This window comes from Bufo gargarizans, chromosome 4 (genome assembly GCF_014858855.1).
Source record: "Bufo gargarizans isolate SCDJY-AF-19 chromosome 4, ASM1485885v1, whole genome shotgun sequence".
In the NCBI taxonomy this organism is placed as follows: domain Eukaryota; kingdom Metazoa; phylum Chordata; class Amphibia; order Anura; family Bufonidae; genus Bufo; species Bufo gargarizans.
Window position 1 is genome coordinate 18,596,352 of NC_058083.1, and position 18,685 is coordinate 18,615,036.

General features: G+C 42.4%; 1 protein-coding gene across 1 annotated transcript in view; it reads left to right on the forward strand.

Moving 5' to 3' along the window:
- LOC122935737 (cytosolic 5'-nucleotidase 1A-like) overlaps positions 1-18,685 on the forward strand; it is a 64,093-nt gene that overhangs the window by 15,806 nt on the left and 29,602 nt on the right. Inside the window, exon 4 of the mRNA XM_044291601.1 lies at positions 9,648-9,777. Within this exon, the coding sequence (XP_044147536.1) occupies positions 9,648-9,777 (130 nt within the window). The remainder of the gene's footprint in view (positions 1-9,647; positions 9,778-18,685) is intronic.

Consider the following 18,685-nt stretch of genomic DNA (forward strand, 5'->3'; position numbering starts at 1 on the left):
CATGCTGGGTGAGAAAAATATCTTGGTCAAATGCCAACTTTGTATAAAAAAATGGGAAAAGTTGTCTTTTGCCAAGATATTTCTCTCACCCAGCATGGGTATATGTAAAATGACAGCCCAAAACACATTCCCCAACTTCTCCTGAGTACGGCGATACCAGATGTGTGACACTTTTTTGATGCCAAGGTGGGCAAAGGGGCACATATTCCAAAGTGCACCTTTCGGATTTCACCGGTCATTTTTTACAGATTTTGATTGCAAAGTACTTCTCACACATATGGGCCCCTAAATTGCCAGGGCAGTATAACTACGCCACAAGTGACCCTATTTTGGAAAGAAGACACCCCAAGGTATTCCGTGAGGGGCATGGCGAGTTCCTAGAATTTTTTATTTTTTGTCGCAAGTTAGTGGAATATGAGACTTTGTAAGGAAAAAAGAGAAAAAAAAAAAAATCATCATTTTCCGCTAACTTGTGACAAAAAATAAAAAATTCTAGGAACTCGCCATGCCCCTCACGGAATACCTTGGGGTGTCTTCTTTCCAAAATGGGGTCACTTGTGGGGTAGTTATACTGCCCTGGCAATTTAGGGGCCCAAATGTGTGAGAAGTACCTTGCAATCAAAATGTGTAAAAAATGGCCTGCAAAATCTGAAAGGTGCACTTTGGAATATGTGCCCCTTTGCCCACCTTGGCTGCAAAAAAGTGTGACACATCTGGTATCGCCGTACTCAGGAGAAGTTGGGGAATGTGTTTTGGGGGGTCATTTTACATATACCCATGCTGGATGAGAGAAATATCTTGGCAAAAGACAACTTTTCCCATTTTTTTATACAAAGTTGGCATTTGACCAAGATATTTTTCTCACCCAGCATGGGTATATGTAAAATGACACCCCAAAACACATTCCCCAACTTCTCCTGAGTACGGCGATACCAGATGTGTCACACTTTTTTGCTGCCAAGGTGGGCAAAGGGGCGCATATTCCAAAGTGCACCTTTTGGATTTCACCGGTCATTTTTTACACATTTTGATTGCAAGGTACTTCTCACACATTTGGGCCCCTAAATTGCCAGGGCAGTATAACTACCCCACAAGTGACCCCATTTTGGAAAGAAGACACCCAAGGTATTCTGTGAGGGGCATGGTGAGTTCCTAAAAATTTTTATTTTTTGTCGCAAGTTAGTGGAATATGAGACTTTGTAAGAAAAAAAATAAAATAACAAATAATCATCATTTTCCGCTAACTTGTGACAAAAAATAAAAAGTTCTATGAACTCACTATGCCCATCAGCGAATACCTTAGGGTGTCTACTTTCCGAAATGGGGTCATTTGTGGGGTAGTTATACTGTTTGGGCATTGTAGAACCTCAGGAAACATGACAGGTGCTCAGAAAGTCAGAGCTGTTTCAAAAAGCGGAAATTCACATTTTTGTACCATAGTTTGTAAATGCTATAACTTTTACCCAAACCATTTTTTTTTTGCCCAAACATTTTTTTTTTATCAAAGACATGTAGAACAATAAATTTGGTGAAAAATTTATATATGGATGTCGTTTTTTTGCAAAATTTTACAGCTGAAAGTGAAAAATGTCATTTTTTTGCAAAAAAATCGTTACATTTTGATTAATAACAAAAAAAGTAAAAATGCCAGCAGCAATGAAATACCACCAAATGAAAGCTCCATTAGTGAGAAGAAAAGGAGGTAAAATTCATTTGGGTGGTAAGTTGTATGACCGAGCGATAAACGGTGAAAGGAGTGTAGTGCCGAAGTGTAAAAAGTGCTCTGGTCATGAAGGGGGTTTCACCTAGCGGGGCTGAAGTGGTTAAACAAGTAGTGGACTGGCATGTGTACGAGCAGCTCTGGCGCTGTACTGCACTGGGCTCAGTAGCCAGGATGGATGTTGTGGATCCTCTGATGGATCACTTGCTCCTTGGAAGCTGGACCAATGTGTGGGTGGAATGTGAAATGTCGAGGGCATTATCTCTTCATGCTGCGGTAACACGTTTCTACAGCTGGCACCAGATACACTGCGTGGGAGAGATTTATCAAAACTGCTGTAAAGGAAAACTGTCTTAGTTGCCCATAGCAACCAATCAGAATACACCTTACATTTTTCAGAGCTCCTTTGGAAAATGAAAGGTGGAATCTGATTGGTTGCTATGGGCAACTAAGCCAGTTCTACTTTACAGCAGTTTGATAAATCCACCCACTGTATATATGTATGATATAATACACTGCTGCTCTATATGCTTCCAAGGGTTTCAAGAAATTGTGTGTGAGTTGCGGGAGGGGTGGGGGAGAGGGATGAACGATATTTGAGAGGGTATCTTAAAAAAATATTGCACTGGTACACCAATGTGGTAAAACAGCCCTGAGCTGATCAGTTTTTCATATATTTGCGGGGTCCTTTCTGCCTTAAAGGGCATCTGTCAACAGTTACCTATGACACTGTCTGACCTGTTACAAGTGCACTTGGCAGCTGAAGACATCTGTGTTGATCCCATGTTCATATGTGTCCGCATTACTGAGAAAAATTATGTTTTAATATATGCAAATGAGCCTCTAGGAGCAACAGAGGCGTTGCCATTACACCTAGAGGCTCTGCTCTGCTCTCTCTGCAACTGCCATGCCCTCTTAACATTGACAGGGCCAGGTGTGGTGACATTTACACTGCCTGGCCCTGTCAATCAAAGTGCAGTAGTAGTAGTTGTCACGGCCTTTGCTGTGTACGCCGTGACACTGGTGCCATGCTTGCTGCTGCCGGTGGCAACGTTTTGCTGTTATGGCATGTGCTGGCAGTGTCTCTGCTTTGGCTGTGTGCGCCGTGACATGGTTGCCACGCATGCTGTTGCCGAGGGCTAACGTTGTGGCTGGTGTTTGCACTTCCCCTTTAAGTTGTAGCCTTGTGCAGTAAGGGTTAACTACCTTGCTGGGTGTGGTCACTAGGTGCTTCTTATACCTGTGGCTTAAGGTCAGGAGTCAGTTGTATGCCAGGGATGCTTTACAGCAACTACATGGGCGATCTATGTCATCTGTATATATAGGTGTATCAGTCATTGTAATCCTGTCTGTGATGATAATGAGATGAGTGCAAAAAGTGATCTGTGCAGACCAAGAAGTGGTGCCTATTATGAGGCTCAGTGTCCAGTTCAAAAACTTCAGGATTTTTTAAATATATATATATATAAAAAAATATATATATAGAGAGAGAGAGCAGTTCTAAACTTGAGTTTGATATCGCATCAAGCAACCCGCCAGGGAGTGCATGGAGGATGGGATTGGTAGTTGCTATGAGGGTGGGAGTGGTACTTGCATCATTTCATCATGCCTGCAGTGCATTGACCCACTGGGGAGTGCGTGGAGGATGGGAGTAGTAGTCAAGGCTGTGATGATGGTGCTGGTACTCCTAGTTCAGGGTGGCAATCCCCATGCCGATGTGACTTTCTTCCCTCGGGGCCCTCCCTAGAATTTGGACTCCTTTCTGGTGGTAGTTGGGTGCTCTTGGAGTTGGGTGTTTGTCTGGGTGCAAGATAGGGGAGTAGGTGAAGTGGCCAGCAGATGGTGGAGTCAGGAACCAGGCCAGTTTGTTGTAATAAATAAAATCTCTTTTCACTATTTCAAAATGGCAGTAGTAGTTCACCCAGTAATAACAAGGCACAATTGCAAAGCGTATAACAGTGCAATTGTTCCCCAATTGTAATGTATGGATAGCAGCAATAATGAGGGTTGTAGTACTCCTTCTCCTTGTCTTTCTCTAAAGTCTCACTCTGTAGAACCTTGGGCATGCAATGAGGTTTTTTGGTAAGCTTATGCAGTTCCCAGGCCGGGGGGGTGCAGATATAAGATACAGTGGGCCAAACTGTCTCAAAGCGTGGAAGGGTGCATTAGCAATGTTCCCTCTCACAGCAGTAAGGTCTCTCTGCCATAAACTTGCACAATCGCTTGCTGACTGACTCCAATGCACAGCCTTGTGGTTCTATACCTTCTAACTTCCTGCTCTCTGGAGCACGTTGGAGGTTGTAGAAGTCCCAGAGATAAGGGTTCTCTGAGCTCAGGCCTAGCTCTGAGGAGCTTAAAAATGTAGGTCTTCACTGTTCCTCAGGCAGAATTACACTATTTACTGACTAACGTTCTAACTAACTAGGGGGCAGACCAAGTCCATCTTCTGGCAACCTAACACAGTCAGCTAAGAAGTTAACCATTAACTGTCCATACAATTCACAATCACAATTTCTAACTCAGCAATGTAACATTATAGCAATTAACCCTTTGCAGTAACCCTTACGGGGGTACTGCGCTATCATATCACAAAAGCCATTGGAAGCCACTAAAAAAGCTAATTTAAAGAGGTTCTGCCGTTTCTTTAAACTGATGATCGGTGGGGGCCCGACACCCGGGACCCCCGCCGATCAGCTGTTTGAGAAGGCAGCGACTCTGGCCTGAGGGGGCTAAGCTCTGTTCACTTGAATGGAGCTTAGCTCAGCCTAGGCCATTGGATACTAGTCGTGACATCACTGGGCCTGCGGTAAATAGCGAGAAGGCCGTGGCACTACTGCCAGTGCTGCTGCCTTCTCAAACAGCTGATTGGCGGGGGTCCTGGGTGTCGGACCCCCGCCGATCAGATGCTGATGATCTATCCAGAGGATAGATAATCAGTTTAAAAAAACTGCAGAAACCCTTTAAAGTTTATTGCCATTATTTACTTATTTCATTAAGAGTCAAGATGATTGATGATTGCTACATCTGGAACTAGACTGTGAGATGGAAAATTAGAAATAACCACCAAAAATTCTTTAGAAATATGTTTTGCCTAAAAGGCATAGATCATTCCCTTTAAAAAGGATGCATTTTGTAGTTTGAATTTTAGGGATGGTAGAGATAAAATGCAGGGGAAATTTTAGAAGTGATAGATTTTCTGAGTATAAACAGGTCAGATACCGCTGTGCTCAGTTTTATTAGTCTCTCGCTGTCATTTTATTTTAATCCTTACAAATTATATGGGATTTTCTAGCCTAAAATGTAAGTTTTATGACAATCCTGGTTAATGAATTGGGGATTTCAGGGTCTTTAATAGTTTTCTCACCCTGATGGTTGATTGAGTAGAGTTGTTTCTTATTTGCTTAGATCTTGGCACACATAGTTCAGTTGCAAATCACACCTTGGAGCAAGCCCTCACCTGTAGTATTAGATTAGATAACATTCAGGATTTATTTGCTCACTCTATTTTGTTTAAGGGAAACCTAATACACAATGCTGGATACTTTGCACAAGATAAAATGCAGGTTCAAGGAGGATTCCCTTTTTAAAAATCTGGATAACAAGCCATCTAACACTCAGGTGCATTTTTAGGGATGCCTAGGGTTGTATCACGATTACCTAGGTTTCACCCATCTGCACCCACTGTGATTGACAGTAGAAGCTGGCGTCCACCGCACATTTCTCCTGCAGTGGCCACTAAAGGAGAAAGGTGGTATTACATGGCTCCCATTCAAATGAATAAGTCACTTTGTAATGCATACCCAAGATTAGTCCTCCAGAGAGGAAGACAATATTTTTTTTTTTAGAGCGGAGACAGATATAACTGAGAGACAACTTAAAATTGCATTGGTAAACTCTAATATGTTATTATATACAGGGATGTTAGTGGTTGTGTGTTTAAATAACCAGTCACGCCCTTCAAACCATGTGGTTATGTATAAATGAATTAGGTGTACAATTTTGTGTAGATCATAAGGTAATTATTGGTTGGTCACTGACTGTATTTCTACATAGCTTGGTCTGTAATGTGAGAATGAACTTAAAGGAGTAAAAAAATCACTTTAAAGAGAAACTCCACCTTCGGTTATTATTAGATTTATACCCAGCCTCATGACATTACATCATTATTGTGTCAGAATACTAAAAGCAGCCACATAATATAATATATATGATTATAAAAAAAGCAAGTGAAAGCAAATGACATCTTTAGAGTTCAGCCCCGTGGCAGAACCTGTAGAGCTGCACATGGAGTCCCTATGGGTTTGTATTACAGCCCAGTATGTACTCTGTTCACTTCAATGATGCCTCCTAGAGATGAGCGAATTGTGTCTAAAATTTGAAAATTTGACCCAAATTTTTCTAAAAAGTTCTATGGCTATATGCACACGACAGTGAAAAAAAAGTGTGTTAAAAACAGAAACTGTCCATTTGTAATAGAGGTTTCTTTCTCTGATGTCTTTCTGAGAAATGGACGTTAAAAAAAGACCCATTCAATTGTATGGGGACAGTCGGTCAAAAAAACTGCCGCGTGAATAACCCCATAGACTAGCATTGGTCTTAAAATGGACGTGTGATGGCCATAAAAAAAAATGTACATCACGTGTCCGTTTTTCTCGGAATTTTGTCAGAGAGACCCAAATTGAATGGCACAGTCCATTCTGCCAAATTGGAGCCAAATGGAATTTCTAACAATTCGCTCATCGCTACTAGAGACTAGTTGCTAAAGGTAGAATGTCAAAATTGGGGATAGACTCTAGCCCCAAGACCGGGTCTTTATGTCATAGCACCAGGATGCTTAATGGCGTTATGTGGTCAAGAAAGTCCACTTTTAAATACCCTTTTAATATGTTCCCAGTGTACAGTCTTTTATTAGGGACCTCCATCAGATAGCTGGGGCAGAGAACAGCTACAAAAAGAGCCTGTCTTTCTCTACCTGGAGGATCCAGCACATCTCTGCATTTGCATGGACAACCCATTGATTTCAGTCGATAGGGGGAGCCGTCGGTTCACTCTGAAAGCCCTGGGCTCTCCGACCATTTTTTATTTTCCATATCAATATCTATGTTTAAAAAAAATTCTAAAGCCCTGCAGTTTTTGCACTGGCCACTAAGCCTAATAATATGCTGTAACTTCCTGTTCTGTACAGATCACTTCTCGACAGTTATCTAACTTTTATCACATGTAGGATTACAATGACAAATAACACCAGTATACAGATAACACAGTATCCAGCATTTACAATAGGTAGTGTCACACTTTACCTACTCCCCCTCCCTGCACAAGTCACAGGGCAGGTCTAGAAAACTCCCTCATAGCAGTCAATGAATATCTCATGTCCATTGTGACCTATGGCTCTTTTAAAGGGAACCTGTCACTTGGATTTTGTGTATTGAGCTAAGGACATGGGTTGCTAGATGGCAGCTAGCACATCCGCAAAACCCAGTCCCCATAGCTCTGTGTGCTTTTATTGTGTAAAAAAAACCGACTTGATACATATGCAAATTAACCTGAGATGAGTCCTGTACATGAGATGAGTCAGGGACAGGACTCCTATCAGGGTAATTATATTTATACATAGAACAACTAACATTGATACCACACAATCACCAATTGTGAATCTCTCAATATAGTATACAGCTCTGTTTTGACGGAGCACTTCCAGCCGATGGAACGTAACTTCCGGTCCCGATGCGTTTCACCTGCCGATCTACTTCCAGTGGGTGAAACGCACAGTGTCCCACATGGTTTCCTGTGATGGGCCTCCTCCCACAAGGCGGACAGGCTACTTATTACAGCAGGGAGCTGACACAGTACACCGGATACCTTTGTGCTCCAGAGCACTTATTTGAGTGTTTCTTCTGACTTCTTCTCTAATTGCGGCACAGGTAAAGCATGGGAGAATAAGAGTGGCCTATACCCATTGGGGATTTCTGTTGATGTTTAGGACAGCAGCATATATATTCATTGTTTATATCTGTAGTTTCTTCTTATCTTCGGACCTTATCTAAATAAGGTCATATTCACCTCACCTAAATGTCTCTCTTCCCTTTTTCCTTAACTAATCTCCAACAGACAAGTGGACCCGTAGTGCATGGCTATGATAGATTGTGACCAATATACCTGCAACGCAATATATTTCAATTAATGTCTCTCTAGCTGAATATGTAAATATATCACTGCCAATATTGGATTCTAGAAGGCTCCAGGATTACAACTTGTGGCCCTGTCCAGGTTTCTCTTTAAAGATCTGGACACTGAGGTCCATCCTCTATTATATTTAGATATTTGTAATAAACCTTTTGGGTTTATATACAAAAAGATATACATATACGTGTAAATATATCTGACAATATCTATATTTCTTATATAGTGTCTGACGAAGGCATTTTTGCCGAAAAATGTTTACACGCACATTATGGCCGCATGTCATACTTAAAGTGTTAAAATAAATAACACCTCTGATTGATGAAAAACAAGATCTTGCTGTGATTTACTTATTAAGCACTATTGGGATGGGAAACCTATCCGCAGCAAAACAAGCAGTGCGGAAACAAATCTTTATCTGCATAACATTCTTGGCTGTAATGTAGAAGGTTGTGAGTTTGAATCCCGCCAGAAACTTTTCAGAAATAGAGGCTAAATTAGATTTAAATACACGGACTCGAGCATCGCGCTCTAACACCGTGATGTGCCGAGCATGCTCGCCCAACACTACCGGAGAGTTATTCTGATTGCCTGATTGGGAAGGAATTATTTTCCCTAATATGACAAAAATTGGCTTCTACCTCATCAATTTTGCAGGATAACTGGCGGACGTATGTCTTTTTTCAGCCTTACAAACTATTTACAGGAAATAAAATAAAAATCTATAATTAGAAAATAAAAACATATTAGAAAATAGGAATAGGTTTTAATTAGTAATATGATGCATTTAAAAGGATTGTCCAGGGCTTATATGCTGATGACGTATCCTCAGGATTGATCATCAATATGTGATCGGTGGCGGTCTGACTCCTTGCACCTCCACCAGTCGGCAGTTGGAAATGGCCATGGCTTCTCCCTCAACATGTCATGTCCATTGGTCACGTGGTCATTGTGCGGCTCATCTCGCTTAGGGCGGGTTTTCACCAGAGCTAAGAATTCCGTTCTAATGTTCTGTTATAATAGAGTTATAACGGAATTTTATGATGGATTGGAAAACCCTTTTAAGTGGCATTACATTTTGCTCCATCGTTCCGTTTTGTTCCATTATACATGATGGAAAAGAAATCCTGTATAAGGGTGCATTCACACAAACGCGCCGTGTTTTGCGGTCAGCAAATTGCAGATCCGCAAAACAAGGATACCACCCATGTGCGTTCCGCAATTTGCGGAACGGGCGGCGCATTATAAATTGCCTATTATTGTCCATGATTGCGAACAAGAATAGGACATGCTCTATATTTTTTGCGGGGCTGTGAAACGGAACAACGGATGTGGCATCTTTTGCGGCCCCATTGAAAAGAATGGGTCCCCACCCGTTCCACAAAATTGCGGACCCATTCATACGGTTGTGTAAATGAGCCCTATCTCTGTTATAACGGAATTCCTAGCATTGGTGAGGACCTGCCCCTAGTCTCAGCAGATTTATGGAAGACTCAAAGCTAGACCATGATATTCACATTGGACCTGTTTGTGTCCTTGGCTGCCAGGCCATTGCATACAGACTGTTTCAAATGGCTCAGTCCACCCTGACCAGTTCCTTCTTAAATATAAGGATTCCAATGGCTGTAGTAGTTAGAGCGAATGTTATATAAGGTTGGCCCTATATGTATTCATAAGCCATTTATGATGAAGTCCTTCTGCTAAGTTTGCGTCATCCCATAACCCGTATATATTTCTCATGCAGGCTGTGGAGGAGGTGAACAAGCAGCTGTATTTGCTTTATCCGGATAGCGAAGAGCTCTTTGATATTGTACTGATGACCAATAACCATGCCCAGGTCGGTGTACGGCTCATAAACAGCATCAATCACTATGGTAAGTAATAGAAATCTCTCTTTCTAGATCAGATTGGCTTGAAGACTCCTGTATAGTAGGACTCCTCTCTAATGTGGATATGTTTATTTGCCTATGTCATGGTATGGATGACATTGCGCATTTTTCAGCTTTCATCGGATGCTCTGTTCCAGAACAGTAGACTTAATGAGTTTCTCCGGGCTTAAGCTTTTTTTTGCTATTACATACTAACCTGTGGAGGAAAGATTATCGGTCACATACTTGCCTTCCAGAGTGCAGCCGTTCTTGAGATCTGCCTCCCGATCACGTGGTCCCTCCAGATGACTTTTCTGTTCTTCCGGCCAAAGTCTGTCTTCTTATCTTCCTGTCTTCTCTTCCTTTCTCCAGCAGGAGACGGATCGTCACGAGTGACATCACCGCCTCCTGCTGAAGAAAGCTCCGGCCGGCAGTCTTTGCAGCCCACTAGGCTTAATGTTAGTGCGCATGTGCAGGATCGCTGGCCGCTCTCTGTATCGTACAGGCTTCTATGTGAAGCCTGTACTGACTCCTGCACAGCGCGATGTAAGCGCTGCGCAGGAGTTACAGTATAGCGATCAGCCACAGAGTCTGATCGCTATGCTGTGCATGTCACAGCGTCGCTTTTGCCCCCCCAGGTTATTCCTTGCCTCCCCCCCCCCGCTGATTCCCAGGCGGTCCCGGACCAGCGATCGCTCTGACTGGCTAGTCTGTACAGATTAGCCAATCAGATGATCCTAATGCCGGCTGACAGGTTCTGATCCCCCCCCCCCCCTTCCCCCATTTTCAGGTTGGCCGAGTGGTTTCGCAGAGTGTCAGCACACAGCTGACACTCTGCTTGAAACTTCCGATGTCAGCCGTTTAACCCCTTCCATGCTGCGGTTCATAGGGACCGCTGTATGGGTTAACAGGGAGGAAAAGGGAGCTCCCATCGGGCGCTGCTGTGCCTCTTGCAGCCACCCGATACTTGACAGGATCACAAAGGGAGCTGAGGAGCGCTCTCCCTCATCAGCCGCTGCTCTGTTGTGGCAGCGTCCGATGGCTTCCAACCTGCCATGGTATAGCTAAGCCGGATCAGGCTTCTGCTAAAGGCAGCAGCCTGATCAGGCTAAGTGTACAGTCAAAATACTATATAATTTACTGTAGTGTAATATATTGGCATCAGACCCACTGGATCTTCAAGAACCAAGTGGGTCTGGGTAAAAAATAAAAAGCAAAAAAAAAGTAAAAAAAATCACTGATTAAAAAAATAAAATAAATAAATACATTACATGTTTGATATCACCGCATCCATAACAACCTGATCTCTGAAAGAGTCATGTTACTTTCCCCCACGGTGAACGCCATAAAAAAAAAAAAACTTTGATGAAATTGAAATTTTGCCCACCTCACTTCCCAAAAAAGGTAATAAAAGTGATCAAAAAAGTCGTATGTATGCCAAAATGGTAGCAATCAAACAGTCACCTCATCCTGCAAAAAATGAGCCCCTACATGAGACAATCGCCCCCAAAAAATAAAAAATATATGGCTCTCAGTCTATGGAGACACTAAAACATGTTTGTTTTTTAATAAAATGTTTTTATTGTGTTAAAGTAAAATAAATAAAAAAAAGTATACATATTAGGTATTGCCACATCTGTAAGTACCTGCTATATAAAAAGATCACATGATTTAATCCCTCAGATGAACACCGTAAAAAAAAAAAAAAAACGGTGTAAAAAAATAAAAAATTTTAGTCGCCTTACATCACAAAAAGTGTAATATCAAGCGATCAAAAAGGCATATACCCCCCAAAATAGTACCAATCAAACTGTCGCCTCATCCCGCAAAAAATGAGATCCTACCTAAGACAATCAGTCAAAAAATATCACTCTCAGACAATGGAAACACTAATATATATATATATATATATATATATATATATATATATATATGCTAAAGTGCAATAAATAAAAAAAGTTGACATATTAGCTATCGCCGCATCCGTAAGAACCTGCTCTATAAAAATATCACATGACCACCAAGGTGAACACCATAAAAAAAACTGCTGAAAAAGCCATTTTTTTGGGTCACCTTACATCACAAAAAGTAATACCAAGCGATCATTAAGGCATATGCCCCCCAAAATAGTACCAATCAAACCGCCATCTCATCCCGCAAAATATTTTAGGTTAATACAATAAAAAGGTATCCCTGCTTACCGCAATACTCCCGTGTTTTGTAATCTTATTTATATATACTTTTTTCCTATTTTTTTTCAGTAGTATGATTAAGTGGTGAAAATTATTAGTGCCCCTCCATATATGACTGTGGTATCTTATGTGCCCCCCCATATATTGTTCCTAGAGTCGCCACTGCATAGGGGGCACTGAATGGCACAAGGGGGTAATGGTTGGCACAATAGGGGAACTGGACAGCACAAGGGGTCAATTGATGGCATAAGGGGGCAATGGTTGGTACAATAGGGGAAATGGATGGCACAAGGGGGTCAATTGATGGCACAATAGCTGCACTGGATGGCACAAGGGGGCAATGGTTGGCACAATAGGGGAACTGGATGGCACAAGGAGGTCAATTGATGGCACAAATGGGGTACAAGGGGGTACTGGATGGCAAACAGGAGGCACTGGATGGCCCAAGGGGGAAATGGATGTCACTGTTATGGGGGCACTGTGGATGTCACTGTTATGGGGGCACTGTGGATGTCACGGTTATGGGGGCACTGTGGATGTCATTGTTATGGGGGCACTGTGGATGTCACTGTTATGGGGGCTGAGTATAAGTAATAGGGCTCGCGCACAGAACCGTATCTGTTTTGCGGTCTGCAAGTCGCGGATCCACTAAATAAGGTTACTGTCCATGTGCAATTCACATTTTTTTTGCAGTCCCATTGAGTTCTATGGGTTTTAGATCTGCATTATGAGGACCGGAATAGGACATGTTCAATCTTTCACAGAACTGACAGTGTGTTTTTTTTTTTTTTTTTTTTTTTTTTTTTTTTTTTTTACATCTGTATGTCAGTTCCAGTAAAGACAGAACATGTCCTATTCTGGTCTTCAAAATGAGGACCTCAAATCCATGGAACTCAATGGGACTGCAAAAAAATGTGGATCGCAAAATGGGTATGGTTGTGTGCATATAGGCTTAGATACACCACTCAGCAGGCTGTGTCATACAAAATGGGATTAGATACACCGCTCAGCAGGCAGTATCATACAAAATGGGATTAGATACACATTTTAGTACGCTGTATCATAGAGGATGGGATTAGATACACACTTCAGCAGGCAGTATAATTGAAAATGGGATTAGATACACAGTTCAGCGGGCAGTATCATACACAACAGGATGTGTATCAGGCACACATACAGGATAGGATTAGATACAGATGCGATTGAATATGCTTGCCAATTCCAGCTGTTTATCACACTCTAGAGATAATGAGGGAAGAGCCTGTGGACGGTCAGTGATGGGGTTAGATACACCGCTCACAAGGCTGTATCACACAGGATAGGATTAGATACAGATGTGATTGGATACACTTGCTGATTCAAGCTGTTTTTCACACTCTGGAGATGGTGAGGGAAGAGCCTGCAGACAGTCAGTGATAGGATTAGATACACATGTGAGGGCAGAGCCTGTGGACTGTCAGTGATGGGATTTAGATACTGAGTGAGAAGTAGATTCCTGTCTGGGTGTAGAAAGATGGACACGGGAGTTATAGATGGTGTAGCTGCTGCAGACAGAGCAGTGGGGGCGTGGCCAGCCTGTGACTCATCTCTGTGCCATGCAGCCAGGCTTGGGTATCAATAAAGTTATGTATTCAACAAAACAAGAAGGGGAGAAAGTAAACAGATCTGCCAGGATAATGTGATGTCTTCCGCTGGGGGGGGGGGGGGGGGGGCTCAGACATGAAAAACAGGTATTGGGGGCATATGTATGCATGGTGAGGGGTGTTAAAAAGAATCCCCTTTAACTTGACACATTGAAGCCGCAGCTGAATAGCAAGTCTCCTTATGCATACTCCCTGTCTCCATCACCCTCCCCCTTTCTGGTGATACAGTTGCTTTAACAGAAGGATTAGGTGCAGATGTCCCTGGCTGTGAGTAATGATGACATCTCCCCCTTGCTGGTGGGTAGTGTGAGAAATAAAAGAGTAGAGGACCTCAACAGGCAGCTGGGGGAAGAGATGGCTTAGAAAATGTGAGGTCAGCAGATAGAGCTCTGGATGGAGTTAATCAGAATCAGTGTCCGCCCTGGGGTGGTCTTGCTGAAGACTTTCATCATGACACCTATGTCAAGCATTGAAGAATAACAAACTCAAGTGTTGATATTTCAAGTTAAACACAAAGTAAACCTGGGCCCCTCATCCTGGTGAGAATAATACAAGTCCTGATGATCCCAGTTGAAGCTTCAAAGTACAAATTATTTTTGTAGAATCAATTCATTATTTTTCTACAGTGCAAATTGCAATGACTTGAAACATCTCTACTACAGCCATTGGAATGCAAACATAATATCTTATACATACATATAAACTGCACATGGAATAAAGGTTGACATTCTAAGGAACTTCAAGGATTTTTTTCAAGGGTCATCTCGGGCAAAACTGAAAAAACTCCCCCCCCCCCCCCCCTGTCCAGTCACTTACTTCTGCCCTAGATACTCTTGCTTTGGTGCTCAAGTAGGTTCTTCTGGAAGAAGTAAAGCTGACTCTCTAGTACCACCTATTGGAGGTAACTTCCCTATGAGTCTTACATTTTGACAGGCCTTGGAACATGACTTGGGATATTGGTCAAACCAGAATGTTCTCCATAAGGAAAATAAACTCGTATGCATACAGCTGTTTTGGGGTTGCCCTCATCAGTGAAGGTCAGGGTACTGGTTTGGCGGTGTGAGGGAACTTTGAGAAGGGTCTGGAGAAAATAAAATTTGTCTTGTGGTGTAGGGAGTCCATAAGCACAAACTCAGCGAGTTCTGCAGCAGCTGCGGTATGTTATATGGTTCTGATTTAAAAATGTCCACTTGATAAAAATTTAAAGAACTTTATGTTTAGCAATGTTTGACTTTGCATTCGTAAAAGGAGTTGTATGATGATATTCCCTGTTGACTGACATGGAGCTCCAAGACAGGGTTACGGCCTAGCAAGCTGTTAGTCAAACAAAGAACAGCTCTTTTCACTGCCTAGCTATCCATCAGTACATCCAGTATGGAAATGTGGATCATTGGGCCCACCAGAGAACATCTGCATGTCTACAGAACATGTGGACATCCACTTATAAATCAAGTAGTAATCTTTTTGGTTATCATTGTAGACACAGGACGTATCATCAGTAAGGTCTAATAGTGTATTTGTGACCATCCTATAAGAAAAAAAAAACCTAGGGACAGGTAATTGGCTCCAATATCACCTCCAAATGGGGTTGTCTTCTGATCTTCTGCTGGATCTTTATGTCCATTAGAGTGTCAGAGCCTGGGCCCTTGGAAGATCCTCTGGTACTCTGATGGGCCAGTCTGAGTACAGTGTGGGTTCTACATAATGAGTGTATCCTAATGTCGTATTACCAGTCCATAAATCGGACCTCTTGAGCTTGTATAAATCGGACCTCTTGAGCATGTTTAATGCTGTATTGAGCACCTACAGGATTTTTTATCTTGGTTTCTGGCATGGTGCCGTTATGTTGTACGGTCGTGGAACTCCTTAGTGACTTCTTACATCCTTTTTCTATAGTAAGCATACAATGTACTATAAGGCACGTGACCAAAAGGTTAGACTATTTAATAAATTGTATAAATCGATGCAAAAGGTGCACCACAATGATATGCAACTGACAACACTGGCTGATCCCTCAAGCTGATGTTAAAAACTGAGACTTTAGCCAATGTATTCCTGTCAGGAACACATTAGAGCCCTTTTGCACCACCGTCAAGGTATCTGTGTGGCATGTAGTGGCATACATAGAGAAGTAAGAGCCCCATAGCAAGGATCACACCAGGCCCCCCACACAGGACAGAACGGTTTCTGCCTAAACCCTTTTCAATGACCCGTGGGCCATTTTTTCCGTTGCCTAATTTGCTAAAAGTTGTTCCTTTTAGAGGTTAGAGTCCTGACTAGGGATGAGCGAACTCGAACTGTATAGTTCGGGTTCGTACCGAATTTTGGGGTGTCCGTGACACGGACCCGAACCCGGACATTTTCGTAAAAGTCCGGGTTCGGGTTCGGTGTTCGTCGCTTTCTTCGCGCTTTTGTGACGCTTTCTTGGCGCTTTTTGAAAGGCTGCAAAGCAGCCAATCAACAAGCGTCATACTACTTGCCCCAAGAGGCCATCACAGCCATGCCTACTATTGGCATGGCTGTGATTGGCCAGAGCACCATGTGACCCAGCCTCTATTTAAGCTGGAGTCACATAGCGCCGCCCGTCACTCTGCTCTGATTAGCGTAGGGAGAGGTTGCGGCTGTGACAGTAGGGCGAGATTAGGCAGATTAACTCCTCCAAAGGACTTGATTAACTGATCGATCTGCAGCTGTGGATCATTGAGCTGCTGATCCTCAATTGCTCACTGTTTTTAGGCTGCACAGACCGTTTGTCAGTCTCATTTTTCTGGGGTGATCGGCGGCCATTTTGTGTCTTGTGGTGCGCCAGCACAAGCTGCGACCAAGTGCATTTAACCCTCAATGGTGTGGTTGTTTTTTGGCTAAAGCCTACATCAGGGTGAAGCTGTCACACCAAGTGCATTTAACCAGCAATAGTCTGTTCATTTTTTGGCCATATACAAAATCAGGGGCAAGCTGCGCCTGTCACCAAGTGCATTTAACCCTCAATGGTGTGGTTGTTTTTTGGCTAAAGCCTACATCAGGGTGAAGCTGTCACACCAAGTGCATTTAACCAGCAATAGTCTGTTCATTTTTTGGCCATATACAAAATCAGGGGCAAGCTGCGCCTGTCACCAAGTGCATTTAACCCTCAATGGTGTGGTTGTTTTTTGGCTAAAGCCTACATCAGGGTGAAGCTGTCACACCAAGTGCATTTAACCAGCAATAGTCTGTTCATTTTTTGGCCATATACAAAATCAGGGGCAAGCTGCGCCTGTCACCAAGTGCATTTAACCCTCAATGGTGTGGTTGTTTTTTGGCTAAAGCCTACATCAGGGTGAAGCTGTCACACCAAGTGCATTTAACCAGCAATAGTCTGTTCATTTTTTGGCCATATCCCAGTCTAATTCTGTCACTAAATCCATACCGGTCACCCAGCGCCTAAATACTAGGCCTCAAATTTATATCCAGCTAAATCTGTCCCTAGTGCTGTAGCTGGGCGAGTTATTTAGTGTCCGTTCAAGCACATTTCTTGTTCTGGGTTGAAATACAATTCCCAATTTAGCAATTTCATAATTTAGTGGTTCCTGCTATATCAGAGCTATTTGAAATCTATCCCAAAAAGGGTATATAATATTGAAGGTGCACATTGGGTCATTCAGAATAACTTCACACACACCCGCTACTGTGTATTTCCAAGTCTAATTCTGTCACTAAACCCATACCTGTCACCCAGCGCCTAAATACTAGGCCTCAAATTTAAATCCCTCTAAATCTCTCGTTACCCACCGCTGTACTGTTGTTGCTGGGCAAGATATTTAGTGTCCGTCAAAGCACATTTTTTGTTCTGGGTTGAAGTACAATTCCCAATTTAGCAATTTCATAATTTAGTGGTTTCTGCTATATCAGAGCTATTTGAAATCTATCCCTAAAAGGGTATATAATATTGAAGGTGCACATAGGGTCATTCAGAATAACTTCACACACACGCTTCTGTGCATTTCCAAGTCTAATTCTGTCACTAAATCCATACCGGTGACCCAGCGCCTAAATACTAGGCCTCAAATTTAAATCCCTCTAAATCTCTCGTTACCCACCACTGTACTGTTGTTGCTGGGCAAGATATTTAGTGTCCGTCAAAGCACATTTTTTGTTCTGGGTTGAAGTACAATTCCCAATTTAGCAATTTCATAATTTAGTGGTTTCTGCTATATCAGAGCTATTTGAAATCTATCCCTAAAAGGGTATATAATATTGAAGGTGCACATAGGGTCATTCAGAATAACTTCACACACACGCTTCTGTGCATTTCCAAGTCTAATTCTGTCACTAAATCCATACCGGTGACCCAGCGCCTAAATACTAGGCCTCAAATTTAAATCCCTCTAAATCTCTCGTTACCCACCGCTGTACTGTTGTTGCTGGGCAAGATATTTAGTGTCCGTCAAAGCACATTTTTTGTTCTGGGTTGAAGTACAATTCCCAATTTAGCAATTTCATAATTTAGTGGTTTCTGCTATATCAGAGCTATTTGAAATCTATCCCTAAAAGGGTATATAATATTGAAGGTGCACATAGGGTCATTCAGAATAACTTCACACACACGCTTCTGTGCATTTCCAAGTCTAATTCTGTCACTAAATCCATACCGGTGACCCAGCGCCTAAATACTAGGCCTCAAATTTAAATCCCTCTAAATCTCTCGTTACCCACCGCTGTACTGTTGTTGCTGGGCAAGATATTTAGTGTCCGTCAAAGCACATTTTTTGTTCTGGGTTGAAGTACAATTCCCAATTTAGCAATTTCATAATTTAGTGGTTCCTGCTATATCAGAGCTATTTGAAATCTATCCCAAAAAGGGTATATAATATTGAAGGTGCACATTGGGTCATTCAGAATAACTTCACACACACCCGCTACTGTGTATTTCCAAGTCTAATTCTGTCACTAAACCCATACCTGTCACCCAGCGCCTAAATACTAGGCCTCAAATTTAAATCCCTCTAAATCTCTCGTTACCCACCGCTGTACTGTTGTTGCTGGGCAAGATATTTAGTGTCCGTCAAAGCACATTTTTTGTTCTGGGTTGAAGTACAATTC